The sequence below is a fragment of the Phalacrocorax carbo genome, chromosome 5 (assembly GCF_963921805.1).
Source record: "Phalacrocorax carbo chromosome 5, bPhaCar2.1, whole genome shotgun sequence".
NCBI lineage: Eukaryota > Metazoa > Chordata > Aves > Suliformes > Phalacrocoracidae > Phalacrocorax > Phalacrocorax carbo.
Window position 1 is genome coordinate 19,774,869 of NC_087517.1, and position 18,517 is coordinate 19,793,385.

Below are 18,517 nucleotides of genomic sequence, written 5' to 3' on the forward strand. Positions count from 1 at the left end.
ATAAATACATTTGTTTGTAGACAAGAACTAACTGAAGATTAAGTAAGTTTCTTTAGTCTATCAAGACAGGGATAATATAGGTATTGTAATGTAAATATATTTACATTAGACTGTAAACTTATCATTAAAATGATAACACCCAGTCCAAGGGCTCATGTGCTCTAGAGAGTTTCTGGTGCTGCGTCCTTGCTCTTGTTGTTTAAATATCTCTGTCCCTTCCAGCAGAGAAGACACAGAGCAATTGGCTGTACTATTTTATAATCTGGGGTCTTTAATTTTCTGTTTATCTACCCTTAGTAAGGGCTAGTCTCATGCTCATGATGGTTATTGGACCAGCCTCCTTGCACATCTTACTTCTACTTAAAAGTTTTACCTGTGGCGGATTGACCTTGGCTGGATGCCAGGTACCCACCAAGCCCTTCTGTCACTCCCCTCATCAGCAGGGTGGAAAGGGGGGAGAAAATAAGGTGGAAGAAAGACTCGTAGATCAAGATAAAGGCATATTAATAAAGCAAAAGCACAGGCTGTGCTTGGAAGCAAAGGAAAACAAAAGATTTCTTCTCTGCTTCCCATCAGCAGGTGATGTCCACATACTTCCCAGGAAGTAGGGCTTCAGGACAAGTGGCGGTTGCTCCAGAAGGCAAATATCTTAATGATGAGACACACCCACCCCCCCAGCCCCCCCAGCTTTTATTGCTGAGCAGATGTCATACGGTATATGATATCCCTTTGGTCAGTTTGGGTCAGCTGTCCTGGCTCCATCCAAGATCTTGCCCACCCCCTGCCTATTGGTGAGGGAGGAATGTTGGAGAGACAGCCTTACAGAATCAAAGAATATTAGGGGTGTTGGAAGGAACCACTGGAGATCTTCTTGTCCAACCCCCCTGCTTGAGCAGGCACACCCAGAGCAGGGGCCACAGGAACGCGTCCAGGTGGGTTTTGAATGTCTCCAGGGAAGGAGACTCCACAGCCTCCCTGGGCAGCCTGTGCCACTGCTCTAGCAGGAACCCTCACAGGAAAGAAGTTTTTCCTCATATTGAGGTAGAACTTCCTGTGTTCCAAGTTGTGCCCATTGCCCCTTGTCCTGTCATTGGGCACTATTGAAAAGAGTCCAGTCCCATCATCCTGACACACACCCTTTAGATATTTATTATATTAGGTATCTAATATATTTGCATGAAATTCAACAAGAGCCAATGCAAGGTCCTGCACCTGGGGAGGAACAACCCCTTGCACCAGTACAGGCTGGGGGCTGAACTACTGGAAAGCGGCTCTGTTGAGAAGGACCCGGGAGTGCTGGTGGACAGCAAGCTGACCATGAGCCAGCACTGTGCCCTTGTGGCCAAGAAGGCCAACGGTACCCTGGGCTGCACTAAAAGGAGTGTTGCCAGCAGATTGAGAGAGGTTATCCTCCCCCTCTACTGTGCCCTAGTGAGACCACATTTGAAGTTCTGTGTCCAGTTTTGGGTCCCCCAGTTTAAGAAGGATGTGGAACTGCTTGAGCAAGCATGATATTCTCTTGGTGAATCCATGTTGACTGTTTCTGATAACCTTCTTGTCCTCTACATGCCTGGAGATGACCTCCAGGATGAACTGCTCCATCACCTTTCTGGGGATGGAGGTGAGGCTGAATGGCCTATAGTTCCCCAGGTCCTCCTTCTTGCCCTTTTTGAAGATTGGAGTGACGTTTGCTCTCCTCCAGTCCTCAGGCACCTCTCCTGTCCTCCATGACCTTTCAAAGATGATGGAGAGTGGCTCAGCAAGAACATCCCCCAGCTCCCTTAGCACTAGCAGGTGCGTCCCATCGGGGCCCATGGATTTGCGAGGATTCAGTTTGCATAGGTGATCTCTGACCCAGTCCTTCTCAGCCAGGGGGAAATCTTCCTTTCTTGATATTTTTTCTCTCTTCTCGGGGCTGAGATGCCTGAGGGCCACCCTTAGCAGTAAAGACTGAGGCAAAGAAGGCATTCAGGAAGTCTGCCTTCTCCACCTTGATGCTGTGGAGCACTCCTCAGCAGTAGCCAAAATGCTGGTGTGTTACCAAGACCTTTCTAGCTATCAGTACGAAACACAGCACTATGAGGGCTGCTATGGGGAAAGTTAACTCCATCTCAGCCAGACCCGATACACTACCTTACTGTATTTCACAACCTTCCTGAAAATGGTGCTGTACCTGTAAATCATATGTTTGATATTTTATAAAAATTATACAATACATTGGTATTCCATACAAATATCATATTAGATTTATTGTATTCCCCATACTGTAAACTTCGCTTGAAGATCAAACGTGTTGTGAAAGATGTAAATTGGGAAAAGAGCACATGCTCAGAGACATGACATGTGAGTGGTTGTTGGGGCTTTTTTATTGCCTTGTCACAGGCGAAGTAGCACGTTAACAGAAAATGTAAAATACACAAATAAAAACAGAAAACTTTTGTTTAGGTAAAGGTTCAATTGGCAGAGAGGAAAATTTTCTATCACTAAAGATTATCAAGAAAACTGCGTTATGGGTGATATGTACGTCTATGTAAGGACAGATAAAATTGTTTTTTTTGTTATTTTCATTTGTCAGGTAAGGGAGATATTGTTCAGTGGGATCTATTTAACAGTGAAATTAAGATTGGTGCAGCTAGTGGTAACTGCCTTTTGCATTTACCTTTCCCAAATTGTTTATGTCAAACTGATGCAAGATATCATTAACCCAAATCTGCAGAAACTTGTGTGGGTTTCTACTCTGTGCCGAGATCTGATTCTCCCATGAATCATGGGCTGAATCATAGCTTCAAAACTTGTCCTGGTAATAATGAAAGATAAATGTGAAGAATAAAAAGCACTTGATTTGAAAGAATAAAGGTGTTTATCAGTATGCTGCTTTATTATTATTTTTTTTTTTAATCAAGACATATTTAGGTCAGCTGCTTGATGTTCTTTTATTGCTCTTTTTGCTTAAATAGCACACCAGGGTTTTCAAACTCAAGCTTGAAATTTTTGATCAAAAAATCACTCAACAACTTCTGTAGTCGGCTAAGAGATCCCTTCCAGAATTGTTTTTATTTAAGTAGGTAAAAAAGTAAGGATTAGCACAATAAAAATAACTTCAGTAAACTTCCCTTTTTTTCTGGTTTTGGAAGATACTGTATAGTGAGACCACACTGAATTCATGTTTATAATGTCATAATCCTTAGTTAGTTGTAGTCATTTTTGTTTGTTTGTTTAGCTAATGTGTCCAAGAATTCCAGCATTTATAACACTAATTTTGTTTGGAAACTCATCATAGATGTAAGTTGTCCTTCAGTAGAGAATTTGATGAGTTACCGTAATGCTATTTTGAATCAGTGCTGCTTCTGGGATATCTTGATTTGTTGATTAGTAAAGCTTTTTACTTTGAAAGTACCTGCTGCTATGGCAGCTGTGGGTGTATTCCATTTATTGTTTTATTTGTTCAAACTGGTAGGCATCTCTTTCTGATAAGGTGATCTGACACATGATAAAGTTTGCATGGGTCTTGCTTTGTCTTTGAGAGAGGATTTTTTTTCCCCTTCTGCAGATTCCATAAGCAATGAGGTAATTTTTTTTTATAAATGACTTTGCAGCAGGTTGTTCTGACAAGTGAATCATGCTATAAATTACCCACATTCTGTGTCAGGCTTCTTTGCAGAGATCTCCCCCCCCCCAGTTGCTATTCCATTTGCTATCTCGATTATTATTATTTGTGGTGTTGTTTTCCTCTTCCTCCATCAAGTTCCTTTGTAATTTGGTACTGTGATACTACATATGTACTTCCGGCTTTCTGGTGCTTACAAAACGTTACAAAGAGTGTGGCACACATCAGGCAGAGCTGGGAGGAGGAAAGACTTTAGTAGTAGTGATGACAAGCACGCCACCAACATAAGTGTCCTAGGTATGTTAGAATTTTGATCATTCCAAATAATATGGCAAGCTGCTTTTTTTATGTATAAATGACTGCTGGACCTGAAGATTAGACAAGAACTTGCATGTCTCAGGAGATTCTTACTTGTGTGGTCTACTCAGTTGCTATTCACTGTTGGTAATTACAGTTGTACTTACCATGTGCTATATAATGAAAACATTATTTTAACCCTGGAGTTCATATGTATTCCAGTTGTATCTGGCAGTCCTGACACTTTAGAATCTAAATAATTCATTGCTCTCACCTGTTGTCCTCAATTTTTTTCCACATTTAACTCTTATTTTGCTTGCTAGCCATTCTCATGCCAGGCTAGTCCAGTGATCCTGATGGTCACTTTTGGTTGTTCTTTTCAGTGGTACTGCGCATACCACATGTAGGAGAATTTGCAAAAACAGATTGTACCCTGTGGTCTTAAGTGGCACTCCTAAATTAACTGATTCATAGGTTATTACTTTGGGTTTTGTTTTTTAATGCATCTGTTGATAATTTTACTGCATTACTATAGTGCATCATATCTTTTGAGAACAAATAAATTAATTGTGCACATGTACTTTCTTTTTACTTGCCTTATGACTTTGTTAGGGAGAGATGTGTGTTGTGGATTTGTTGGCAATGTCTTGCTATCTGGGCTATTCCAATATCAAATTATATGTCTGTAAATGCAGTGCCAGTCTTTGTATCCTTGAAAGAAGTATACTTCATCTTCATTGCTAAACGGAGACAAAGAATTTCTGTTTGTTTTAGTCAAGGCTTTTAATCTATGGACACTTGTTCACTAAAGCATTAAACTCTCAGCACTTAGCTTTTGAACGTTTATTTTATTAAAGTTTATTATTTATGTTTTAAGACCTTAATGGGCTTGTGGTAGAATCTAGAGATGAAAAATATCCTTTATACTGTTTGCATGGCTTTCAGAACATTTTGTATTTCATCCCTGGAAACTCTGATAGTTCTGCATAAAAACATTTTGGCACCAGTCATGTGGTGAGAATTTTTAAATCATCCTGTCTTCCAGCATGTCCATTCTTTATTAGATTCTTTTTCATTCCAACTCTGACTTATTACAAAATGACTTGATCTACAAGACTGTAAATTTCTTCGGACAGGCACCCAATTTCCTTTGTTGATAAAGAGCTTATTCATACCTATGATGCTGAATCCACAGGCAATATCTTACTATAATAGAGACTTCTGAGGTGAATTTCCAATGTTGTCATCATGCAGCGAAGCGGCATGTTCATTCGCAAAGTTTCTAAAATTGTTCTTAAATTGTGTAAGATGGATTTAATTTTTCCCTTGAAAAGAGCTCAAGCCTTCTGCTGAACTTTATTCTATTTAAAATGCATTTTTATTAAACATATTTTAGGGGTTTGTATTACTATTTTCAGTATGTGACATTCTTTTTTCATATGTCTTTGCAGTGGCTCCCCTATCAGTAAGCTAGCACTCCATGCACAAGGAATTCCTTTGAACATTCAGTGTGGTAATATTTTATCGATCACTTCTGTATAGAACATATGCTAAAAGGATGTCTGAAAAATCTATGTAATCAAAACAATTTATTTTGGAACTTGTCTCTTGGGGAGGTATTTGCCAGAATCTGGCTGCACCATTAGAGAGCAGCTTCAGTGTGTTGTTCAAGTTGGCAGATGAAAATGTTCTCTTTTGATATTTTCATTTAGCTCCTTTGAAACCTTGTAGATTCTCAGATTACCATCTGGTTTTTTGATTGTAACCACTGAGTGAACCCAAAAGGTTCTTCTATTTAACATATGATGCCATTTTCTGTTGTTTGGTTCAAAAACTGTTCGGTCCAGCTTTTAATGGCAATACTTTCTTTACAACATGAATCACAGATCTGGCATTTTCTTGTAGTTGCGCAGAGTGTACTGTGAACAAATATCAAACCTTGTCATGTATAAACTGTGGCCTCAGCATTGCACAGTGGTGCTTTGGCAACTTGCACGTTTGAAATATTTGATAGCCCTGTTTAATTTAAATAACTTAAATATAATAATGGTTTATTTTTTAAATTAAATTTGAAATATTCCCATGCTTTCCAATCCAGAGATCTGACTGTTTTTTCCTAAGCAGTCTTTCGTATGTTCCTCATGATCAAATTTTCAATCTCTGTAACAGCTTAATCTTGTGATTGAGGTCACTGGACTCCGTGCTCAGCAACTCAGGGCATTACATCCCAAGTGTGCAGTTTTATTGATTTCAGTAATATGATGTTAAGCTTTCAATCTGAACAAGTCTTCTTTTACCTTTGTTTGCTTCAAGGGATATTTCTCCGTAGTAATGGTATATTAAAACTGGCTCCAGTTTATATTTTATTTCACTGGACCCTTTGTTTCAGCTGTGACACTCGTGTTACGTTTCTGACAGTGCTTTTGTGGTAAATTTAATTTTTATTGCAAACACTGTAAGAAAGCATGGGTTGCCTGTGAGCAATCTGCTTCTCTGACCCTACGCCGGCCTTTTGTTCAGCTTTTCTTTCTCACTTACTTTTTGCATTTCTTTGCTTTATTTACAGCTTACCCTGGGGTGATTACCTCTACAGAGAAACCTCTGTCAGGTTTTGTTGCTTTGTCTGGGTAAATTGTAAATCTGGTACCAACTTCTAAGCAGCATGGCTTGTTTGTTTGTTTGTTTGTTTATTGTTCTGTGTTTTCCCATGTTGGCCACAAATCTGGGAATTTTTTAGATCGCACAAGTCAATCTCAGCTTTCATTTTGTGTGTAGAGACAGAACCAATGTCACTCATGGCTCTTGTTCTGTTTAGAGATGCAAAATATATTGTTTTATGAGGTCTCCATTCTTCTTTTGGTGGCACCCACTGTGGCATGTTAGCATAGCTCTGACTTAAAACTGTGCTTTCTCTCCGAGCTGGAAGCCAGACATTTTAGCCTTGTCTCAACTATTTACAGTTTTGTGAAATGCTTGTTCTTGTTCCTCAGTAAAATTGCATGCTGTTACTTTAAAAAGCAGATATTTTCCCCTCTCTGTCTTTCCTCTTCAAGCAATTCAGCTGAGAAATAATTTCAGGTAGAGCTGGAAATAGAATTCATCTCTTAGTGCATTGGAACGCCCTGCCTCCTTGGATGAGCAGGCTAAATCCTTTGGCTTAGATAGCTTGTTTATAATTGCCATTGTTAACACTGTAGATGAGTCTTGTTCACAAATGCAGCCCAAGAATCCTAACTGTTAGTTTTCTGTTGCTCCTAGTGCCTAATTCACTAGGGAAGTGTATATTTGGGTTCCTATTAGAGAGAGGTTAAGATAAAGGACAGCATTTCATCTGAATGTCTTCTATAAAGCACTGTTTTTTAGGGTTGCTTGTGCTTTCTTCTCCTGTCTTTAAGGGACAGAAAACAAACACGAACCAAACAAGCCTTGGCTTTTAAATTAGGTTTTGTAGTCAGCTGTCACTGCAATCATGACACACACAAAAGCCCATGTGTTCTATTTTTTGTCATAAATCTCATTTTGTCCTGCAGTTGCACAGTTATAAAATTTGGAAGATTGAGAGGTGTAAATACTGGCAACTTTGCTGGTATATACTGAGTTTAGTTTCTTCTGCTGTAAACTCAGTGCCAACCTGTATCAGGGGAATATGAGCCCAGCAATTCAAAACTTTTATTTCATCTGGTACACAGCTTAAAAAAAAATAAAAAGTTTTCTACTCTGTACTGACCACTGCAAAAGTCAGGCCCAGTTTAGCCTGCGTACATGCTAGTAATTTCTTTTTGGACTTCACAGGTATTTTGGTGCAAATGCAATATACCTTCTATAGATTTATTCCATGTTTCACCTGGGAGTTTCATGTAGTATTGTACACGAGGTGATGGGCATGCTGTGAACCTGGAGCAATGGGGAACAAGCTGTGGCCACAACTGAGTGTCTCCTTATTGCTCGTTTGCTTGGACCTGGGATGGCTCCACGTGGATCTGGCCACATGTCTCTGTACAAAGCTGCAGTGTGTAATAGACATTTCCAGAGTGAGTGGAAGCAGCAGCCTCCTTCTGCATCCTTGCCAACCCTAGAGGTAGGACAGGTGCAGTTTGCTATGCTGGGCAACGCATGAGCTGCACTGCATTTGAACTAATTTGAAGTGTCTGCACCCCTGATGCTCTAATTCACAGCCTGGGTAAATTGTTCACAGGTGATGAGGAGTTATATTTGAGTTACTACAATAGCTTGTTCAAGTACTCACATTGCTCCCATTTACTCACAAAATCAATTTTATGTAAATGATGTGTTGTAACTGAGTGTGAGTGGAAAAAACATCTTGAAATGATACAGAACCCCAAGTTTCTTTGAACCTTTTTAAACAACCGGGGTAGGAAGAATGTCTGTCTTTTAACAGCTTGAAAAATGATTTCATGGTCCCAGTATGAATCAAGATTCCTTACTGAAGAAACATCCTACTTCAGTGTTCCTCATGTCAGCAGAAATGGTATGGTGTGAGCAATTAATAGAATGGGTAACACTATGCTGGTGGATATTCCACACATTGCATCTTGCTGAAAGCTCCATATGGTTGTGAAGCATCCTTGAAAAATCTAATGGTAAGCTGTGTCTCTGGCTAGAAGGGGGCTCTGCAGAATTTAAAAAGCCATTCAAGAGGAAAATTCTTTAAAACAGCACCAAAGAAAAACCCCAAACCTTTGGTGCTGAGCATAGAAACCCTGGAGAGTCTCTGTTGTTAAACAGGAATGTAGCTGAGATATAGTGCTGTGAAGTTTAAGCTCTGTAGTTTTTACTCTGTTTTGTCATATGGAGTTTGGAGAAATGGCCATGTGGTCTAGATACAAAAGTGAAAAACACGGCTTTGAAAAGTAGGTGCAGCTTCAACTGGTGGGAGCACGTAGGTTCTTCTTCTCACAGGAATAAGGAAGTAGTCTGTTTTGAAAATGAGGTGCTTAAAATGCTCCTGTTTGCTATTTATGCTCCGACTTTAACCATGTTGCTTTTGTTTTCAAGCTTATCTTGGCAATCAGGAGTGTTATCACTGACTTTGCAGGGGCTTGGTCTTTTAAATGATATGTTGAAAAACTTGGGAAGAAACTGAAGTGGAATCCTATAATGATAGGTGCTGATGGAGACAATCTTTCTTACTACTATTCAAATCTGTTCAGGTCTTGAAAAAATGGTCAAACTACAGCAATCTGGCAGTAATTTGACTGCATTTAAACTCCTACAGATGCTACTGCAAGTGGGTCTGTATTAAAGGAATGACAACTGGAAGAGCGTATCAAGGCAAGAAAACATGTCTTCACTCTTTCCAAATATGAGTCTATCTTCCTTTTTACATGTGGCAGAGGTGCTGCAGTAAAGGGGAAGTTGTTGTAAAAAAAGAAAACTCAAGGTAAGCAACTTCGTTCTCGGTTTGTCAGGAAATAAGAATTGTTAGTCACCGCACTTCCACTAACTCCATGGCTTGTGTGACTGTTAATGATCTTAGCAGAGCATCTAGGCAGGGAAGAGGATAGGGATACGATTTGCTTTTTCCTAGCATTTTCTCTCCTCAAGTGGATCATCTTAAATATTGGCATCATCCTCAACAGTTAATATATTTCAATATTTTATATGGAAAATATTGTGATTCCAGGAATGACACCATACCAAATTGAGTTCCACTGATCTGTAATCCAGGTGATGACCACAACCCTAAATTTGCCTGTTATAGAGAAGTTCTTTTTTTCAGCTCTTCCTTTTGATTTCTGTCTTAGAGCAACTCAGAGAAGGTAGTCTTTGTTTTTGCATCTTCTACAATTGGTCTTTTGCAGAATCAAAAAGAAGGGGAGAGAGGATCGTTTCAATTGTGCTTTAGCACAGATGTCCTGAGTTATATGTTTATTTTTTTTTCCTCTGAAGACGCCCTATCATGTTACAGAAAGTACTGGCCTGTTGTGGGAATGGTGACATGCAAATTCACGTACTAAGGATACCTAAAGGGAAGATAGACTTATCTTCAAAGCAGAGGCAGGTCCTCAAAAGGCAGTAGAGTTGAGCAGGAAAATTAATATTTTTCTTGGAGCTGGAGCTTTCTTTTTCTCATGAGTTGCAAATTCTTGGCTCCTTCTGAAAAAATTCTACTAAAGGCTTTCTCTTGAACTTGTCTTCTGCCTTCCCTTTTGCGTTTCTGTCACACATCTTGCTTCTGTGCCTCTCTATCTGTTTCATGAGAGTCTAGGGTAATAGAAAAACTGTGCTTTTCTAGAGTGCAGAGATAATGGACCTGGTGGCGTTTGAGTTAACTGTGGAGATAAACGTTCCCTTCAGAGCCAGGTGAAGCACCCTGAAGAAAGGTTTTATTAGTTTAAATACACCACCAGGCAGTATTACTCTGGTGTGAGCCATTTAGTCAACACTTGTTAAAATGCACAGAATATAATTGCTGGAGAGAGTCAAAGGCAATGTCGAAAACCTCTGCATCACTCTTCATTGCGAGATGTGGGTACATCTCTCATGTTTGCGTCTGTTAGCAGCTGCATTTCTCTGTGGACCTAGCCTTGTCTTTTCTCTGTGTGTGTCATCATAGAGATGTAGATTTATTGGTAGCCTCTTCACAGTGAGGGAAACATGCAGGTATTTTGCTGTTCAGCTCTTAAGCAGCTATGTATATGGTACATTGGCTTGTTGTGTGGATATTGAGAACTTCAGAAAAACGTGGTTTCTAAATGCATATACAATGCACAGTTGACTGTTAGCACTTAAACTCTTGCTTTTGACCAGCATAATTATTTAATGCCTTTTATTATATCTTTCTTTTGTCTTGCTCTTAGCAATTATCAAAGAGGTGACAAATTATGTCTCTACTGATGATGGATCTGCTTTTTATTTTTTCTGCTCTGCTTGCTTTTCCACTGAATTTACTGGTAGATATGAATCTTGACTCCAGCACAGAATCATGAGCTGTCTGAATTTTCAGTACAAGTTTTTGACTCAGCTTATTTTATCACTATTTTTTCTTCCAATGGATACACAAGGATAGTGTGTACTTAAATGCTGTATTACTTGCTTTGATACAGAATTTATTTTTTTCCTTTCTTTTTCTGTTAAGCATTATTACTGTTGCTAGCAAGATTTCCCCGAATAACAATAATTAAAAAATCCCACAAAATTCTCAATAATCTTTCCCATTTGAAATACATAATGCACATATTTACAGATCGTTTTGAATATGAATATGCAAGAATATTTTCTGCCAGTGGACTGCAAAAATGGTTGTAATTTCTTTGCAGGGGGGATCAATTTCACTCACACCTCCATGTAATTGATTCTCTTGCAGGAACATGTACATCTGGCAGTAGAATGAGATCCCATTAAGTATTTGCAAATAGTGTAGCAAATCTTCCTGTATTGTCTTATCTGGAATTTCTTTATATTGTACTTGAAAGTATTGTAATTATAGTAATAAGAAATAAAGATCTAGACTGTGATCTCCAGTGGTAAGTCTAAAGGGAATAAAAAAGTTTTTTCCTTGCAGCATGCCAGTCCTTTGTAGCCAATAGGGTGGGGGTTATGTGGAAAAAAAAGATGTCTTATACACATGATAATCCTGAGTTTAAATGCATTATGCGTGCGAGTCTTGGGGACCGACTTCAAAATAACATAGGTGACCTTAATTTGGGAACTGCGTATCTTTTGAGGGATTGACTTTTTTACATCGTTAGCATCCTTTCTTGATTTTTTTTTCTCCTGAGTTTGAAACATTTCTAGATAAAACTAACAATTTAATTCTGTTACTTTAAAGGTACCGATAGCTAGCATTTGTAATCCTGTGGAGTACTAATTCTTATTATTGCAATTTAAAAAATAAAATACTTCCTCTTTTATTATGTTTCTGTATATATTTCAGATATGATTCTGGACCAGCAGGTGGGTTCTGGGCAGCTCAGTGAGGATGTTCGTCACAGAGTACATGAGGCACTACTGAAACAGCATCACCATCAGAACCAGAAGAAGCTGAGCAACAGGATCCCAATTGTGAGATCATTTGCTGATATTGGAAAGAAGCAGTCTGAGCCCCATTCTATGGATAAAAATGGTAATGCGTTACTTTATTTTGCATTCTGAGCTTTCAGTAACATCTGCCTCTTCAGTATTGCATGCGCTTTGTACCCACAGCTTGAACTCGGCGTGATCCTGCTCTGAAAAGCTACTGTGCAAAAGCGGTACCTTTTACATGAGAGTGGTTCCTCTTATGCATTTGGTAACACACCTGTTTAAATTTGAAATTCAGCTATCCTGTACAATGCAGGGCTGTGCAGAGATATTCAAGGGAACTAGCTCAGGTATTGAAAGCAGGCTAGTTGTATTAATGTGCCATTGTGTCCTGGGTCATTGGCATGGCATGTTATGTTATCCCCCGTGCAGCCAGCTCGAGTACACTTATGGTGCTTTAGGCACTCTATGCGATACTGCAGCCTGAGCATGAGTGTCTTTGCACAGTGTTGCTCTGAACTGTGAACATGCTCCATTAGTGTCAGGAATGCGATATGACTATTTTTGACTTATGTTGACTATCCAGGGCCTATTTAGTTAAAATGTAATGGATTGTTGGAATAGTTTCTAAGTCTGTGACAGCGTATACATTAGCTAGTGTGCAACTGGTGCTTCAGATTTCACAGTTGAAGTTGAGGGGTTGGAAAATGAGAAAAACATTTTCAAGATGATACTGTTGGAGGGATGCCACAAGAACTGTACCTTGTTCTTTTAGAAAATCACTTTTTGGAAAATCATGGTCATGAAAATGAGAGGGCATGTTTGCAGAGTGGTTCTACAGTAAAATATTGGCTTAACTTTTTTCTTTCTTGCTTTTACAGAGGCCTTTATAAGCCGTACTGTTGTTATAGGTTAATCATAATGAAAGATCATTTCTTATTGCTCCTTCCTTGTTTACATAAACACAGGCCTGTGTTATGAAACTTGCAGCCAAATTTTGCAAATATTTACAATTAATTCACTAGAATTATACATTACAGAATTACTGAGCCTCTGTATCCAGTATCATCTCAATACCCGCAACATTTTTGTCTGAACACCATTGGACTACAATGACTCTTATTCCAGAAATCACCTTAGCTTTAGTGAAATCTCAATCCCTTCTGCTGCCTTTCTGGTTCAGGGCCCTGCTGAGCTCCCCTGTCATGCCGGGAAGTGGGGAGTGAGGAGACAGCTGTAGCACAGGGAAGGTGCACGGTGCAAGAGGCAGCTGTGGGCAGTGAGGCATAGGTCAGAAGCGGAAAGAGTAATAGTGCAGCTGGTCTGGAAAGATGGGGATGTTGGTATGAAGATTAACTTTGGTTTCAAAGAAGGACCTTTTGTTTCAGTCATTGCCATATAAAGTTTTAATCGGTGCTTCTGAATCTAGCTGCTTCCCTGGGGAAGTATCTCAGACCTAAAAGGCAACATGTAATTTCATCTGAAGAGGATATTAAATAAACATATTAATAATGCCAAAATATCATTTTAAGAGTAAGAAAAAGTAATATTTATTAAGATGTGTGTGATTATGCATATGAATGCACAAGAGTAAAAGTAAGCAACTCTTGCTGATGCTGATGTCTTTAAACAAATATGCAGGAGACACTTAAGAAAGTTAATGCTATAATGTTCCTATTCCTCAGTTTCCACAGGGCGTGAGATGGCAGCTTGCATTCCATAAGCTTTTCGCACTAGATCTTGTATAACAAGCAGTAGGTCTCCTTGAAAAGACCCCTCAGGGCAACCTGTGAAAGTGTCGGGCTCAATTTCAGTAACTTTCTGTGTCTGTTAGTGGAATCGATGCAGTAATTCACTCCAGAAACACCTCACTTTTGCCTGAGTTTCTTCTGGGAACCTTCACATCTCTGTCTACTTCCCCAGAAAAATAGATTCTGATCAGGACAGCATCTAAGTCCATGGTAAACACACTAATTGTCTATACTCAGTGGTTAAGTGATCTGTAAGTAGGAAGACACATTCTTACAAGTTTTCATTTGTCTCTGTGAATTTTGCAAGATGAAAAACTACTCAATTCCAGTTCACGTACTTCTGTAGAGATACCTCAGAGCACTCTAACCCCTCGTTAAAAAAAATCACATAGTCACTTTCACTATATTAATTTAAATTAAGCTAAATGCACACCATAAACAATAGAAATCAAAATAATTTTAGGAACATTTATACAAAGGTAAATCAGCTTTTTATCTAAATTACAGTGAAGAGTTCCAAACCCAGTATTTTTGGACAGAGTTGTCTTTTAATCAGTTTGGAGCATTGCTCTTCTGCTTGCATCCTTTATGTGCTAATGCACATTAGGCAGTCTCCTGCATTGACCTCTTCAAAATAGAGGATGGTTCTGCGATAAAGCAAAGAGGGGTTGGTTTAAGTTTCCCTCTTACCATCCATTACCTGTTATGTTAAAAAATTTCAATCTTATTTTATTGCCTGAATTGTACTAAAATTAGTATTAGCTTTAGTCGAGGAAATTTCAGTCCAAGTTTTTGGTTTTTAAAGGAATCACAATTTTTTCCCTTTTCAAGAAAACAGTAGATAACCAACTCATGGCCTTGAGTGGCAACTATTGCCCCAGTACTCCAGGATTGAAGGAGTGGGGAAAGAGATGATTCTGAGGAGCTGCCTGATTTCAGGTGCACTGACTGCTACCTCTTATGGCATACTCTTTGTTATTTCTTTACCCTGGGTAAATTGCCATAGTACCTGGTATGTAAATTATGCAGGAATCTACACTGAAGTGCTCGGCTTTCATGAATTCTGATGTCCTTAGAAGCTTGACCAGGGGCAGCAGCGAGGTTTCTGATCATTTTCTTCTGCCATTGCTGCATGACCCAAATGCTAGAGTTCAGCTACAGTGTTATGCCCACTGCAGCTATGTATTTCGTTTTAGATTGCCATGGAGCATCGGTACAAGCTTCTCATAATAATAGAGAAAGGAGTGGTTAAAATATAACTTTGGATCAGGTGAAAGCAAAAGAAAAACCAGCTAAATATGTGTAAAAAAGAGCAAAATTGAGGGATATAAACACCTTATATTATAGTCAAGAGCGTGCTGTGAGACACTTCCTGAAGACAAACTGGTAAAATGCAATCAAAGCATCATTTTAGCCTGCTTATTCCTATTTGTGCACAAACATTGTGTAGAATGTATGAATGTAAAATGTTCCATATATTGCCAACAGTAGCAGTATTGTTCTCTCTTTTTAATACAAAAGTGCATTAAAACAGTAAGATATTTTATTATTGCTTTTACTTTCTGGATGAGAAACTTAATTCCTAGAAAACTGCAGGGAGAAAAACAGCTCGTCTCAGGCACTACTGATGACCTTACAGATCAGTTCACCCGTATCAGAGATCTGAGTTTTCAAAATCAGCAAGTGCCAGGAGCTTTAGAAAGGCCACTCATTTGTCCCTGTTGAAATGAGGCAGGGGAAGTTGGACACTTTTTCCGCACAAAAGGAGATTCTCAGTTTGGTAAATTTGGGGTTTAAGTGTAGACAGTTTAAGAGAGCAATCCTTAGCAGTCTGTAGTTTGTAAAATAGGTGGTTCAGAGCCCTGAGTCCTTGCTATCTGGGCGATGTGGTACAGCTGAGGATGCAAACCCCCCTTTTTGTCAAAGTTCTTGACTATGCTAGCCTATCAGTGTATCAATTTCCAGATATTCAGGAGCAAAGACTGGAAATGAAGACAAACTTAAATTCAATATATTGTTGTGCTGCTGACAGACCACTCTGGTATCTTTGCTGGAAGATAGTTGTACATATGTTCTCCCTCCATTTTTTCTTTGTTTAAGAGTCTGTCAGAACATCTAATTAATTTGCTTTGTATTTAGTAGTATTATCTTTTGTTTACAATGGCTTTTCTTCACATCCTCTGCAGGGCTAAGATGTCAGGGTGCTATGGATTTACCGTGCATTTTTAATGCTGCCATGCTGTGTTTAACTTTCACTTTTCATTAAGCATCAAAACTGTGAGAATTAAAAGCCTGCTTTTGATGTTCCAATAAAAAACCGACAGTAAAATTTGGCATAAGAGCAGGAAAATTATATATTTTTTTAAAAGTCTAATTTGACACCAAATACCCAAAATAGAGGGTGGCAAGTAATTTTAGCATAAATACTGTAAAAGGCAGGTAAAAATACAGATCTTTGTCATTAGTAAATCATCTTTAGAAAGTTTGTTTTGTAAAGCAATTTACCTTGTTTTTATTGAGATTAATAGATTTTTTGCTCTGATACCTGAGAGCTGTGTCTGTAAATGCCTATGACATGGTCTAAAAAGCCAAAGACAATTGTAAATATGCAACACACTTCTATTGTTAGGGGAATGCTAAAATAATTTCATAAGCCTCTTGCCTTTTATAAAGGGTTCTGCAATTCAGAACTTCAGCGTGTGTGTGAGGGAAAAGTAGTCTATGAGGAAAATGTAGTTAGGAAAAGAAGTTTTCATCATGTAAACGTTGTAGGTTTTTTGACTGGGTTTATTTGGCTAGGTTTATTTCACTTTTAGTCTAGACTTCAGAGTATGTGTGTGTATATATATGTAATGAGATCTAACAGACCTTTTACTGATTAAAGTCAAGAGGAAAGAACTAGGGGAGAGGATCATTGCAGGATAAGTGACTTGTAAGTTGTATTTCCCTGCACCTTGCTGAAGCGTTCTTTATCCATAGTAGCATGATCTTGTGTCTGCTTTCTGTTCCATACGTATGTGATTTATGACCGCTTCTTCTCCCTTGATGTCAGAGCAGACATGTTATTAGTGTAAAAATTGCATTACACCACACATCATGCCTGATTTTGAGAAATTCTGAAATTCCAAGAAGAGATTTATCAATACACCAAAGGGCTTGAAGAAAGCAATGGTATATTAAATTGGGGATCTTCAGAGTGATGCAGCAGATCTCCAGCATGAGCAGCTGGAGCAGTTCATTATGATATTTTCAGATTTCATTTCTTGACTTCTTCAGGCCTTTTTCCAGTTATTTCTGTTAGCACGATGGGCTAGGTTGGACTGCTTCATTGTTTTATGGCAGTATGAGACACGTGGAGTTGTTTAAGACTGTGCTCGGGTGTCTAATTTAGGACAGTATGCTTTAATATCCCAGTAAATCTAAATGACCATTTATGTGATGGTGTTTGTTACTTTCCTCAGTTTCCTAATCTCTCCTAGACATCAGTTCAAGCATTTATGCCATAACTCAGGGGTAGCTTACAGCATGTGAAACTCTGATGTCAATACTACCATTTGGAGAGAGACAGACATTACTTGGAGTTGTACATGATCATGTCCCTTTGTTTTGGGAATAAGTCACAATGAATGCCATATATATGCCCAAGTCTTCTGGCAGTGTTGGATCTGGATCAGGTGGATTGCTACAGTGTACCTTGAAGAGAAGGCAAACTCAAAGATAGTTAATTCTAGCTTAAATTAGCTAATGCTTTATTTCTTGTTTTATATTCTTCTCAAATGTATATATTTTAATCAACTTGTATTATCCACAGGTTTTTATATTACTAACATATAACTTGTATTTATGAACATTTTCATCTGATATTTATTCTTTCTTTCTCCACATTTCCTTGTACCCATGATAAAATGTGTAATCTGTATGTATAAAACTGTGTCATTCATCTTTGTATTTCTTTATTTTGCTCTTTGTTGTGTCTGTCTCTAACAGGCTCATCTCATCTCTGTATCTTCCTCATCTCCTATCCTTTGGGTTCTGTAAACTCCCTGAAGGTTCAGAGGTAGTATAAATACCTATTATTGCTTGAGCTTCAGATCATTTCAAATGTACATCCATGTCTTCATCTCAGTTTCTTGACAGCATGCAACTTCTTGCCGTAGTGATCAAAAAATACGGCAGGCCTTTGTCAGCAGCTGTGGCACACTTAAGAGAAGCTTGTGTGGAATTATGTTTTTCTGGGAAAAAAGGTGCCATTTTTTATAAGTTCATTTTCTTACATCAGTTTGTAAAACTGCAGATCATAGCATTTTAGTTAAAACTGCATGACTTTGTGGGAATTATGCTTGAGATTCAGGATTAGAAAAACAGGTAAACTGACTTCTTCCTCATCCTTTTATATTATGTATCATACCAAATATGCTTGCAGTTACACGGGTACAACGGGGATGACATGGTTCTCCACCAATTTAAAATGCTATGCATCAAGAGGCCTAAAGGTGCATATACAGTTCAGTCTGCAGAGATGGTATCAGTGCTCTTGTTATATTAGAATTTTACCACGTACTTAGGAAAACTTACTGTTTTTCAGTCCTTGATTTTTGGTCTGGACAGTGTGTGCATTTAGATTTGGAAAATTGGTGACTAGTTGCAGTGAAAAGCCTGAAGTTTGTTATAGCTGGCTTGCGAATCAGATTTTTTTTTCTGAATGGGGAGAAAACTATATGGTCTAGAAAAATAAGCAAATTCTTTTCTGATCCAGTTTCCTTTGATGTGTCATTTGCATACAGTTTGTTTCCATTAACTGTGATTTGTGTCTGAATACATTGTTCTTGGTTTTTGTCATTGGCACTCTAGAGACCTCTTGGATTTTGAGTAACGAATA

The 18,517-nt window shown here is 38.5% G+C and overlaps 1 protein-coding gene across 7 annotated transcripts in view; it reads left to right on the forward strand.

Annotated features, from left to right (window-relative positions):
• Positions 1–18,517, forward strand: part of SLC4A10 (solute carrier family 4 member 10) — a 178,561-nt gene that overhangs the window by 108,751 nt on the left and 51,293 nt on the right. For all 7 annotated transcript variants that reach the window (XR_010372987.1, XM_064451464.1, XM_064451465.1 and 4 more), the window contains one exon: positions 11,802–11,990. Coding sequence is in view for 6 of the 7 variants with exons in the window: in XM_064451464.1 (XP_064307534.1) it covers positions 11,802–11,990 (189 nt within the window). In the remaining variant the exon portion in view is untranslated. The remainder of the gene's footprint in view (positions 1–11,801; positions 11,991–18,517) is intronic.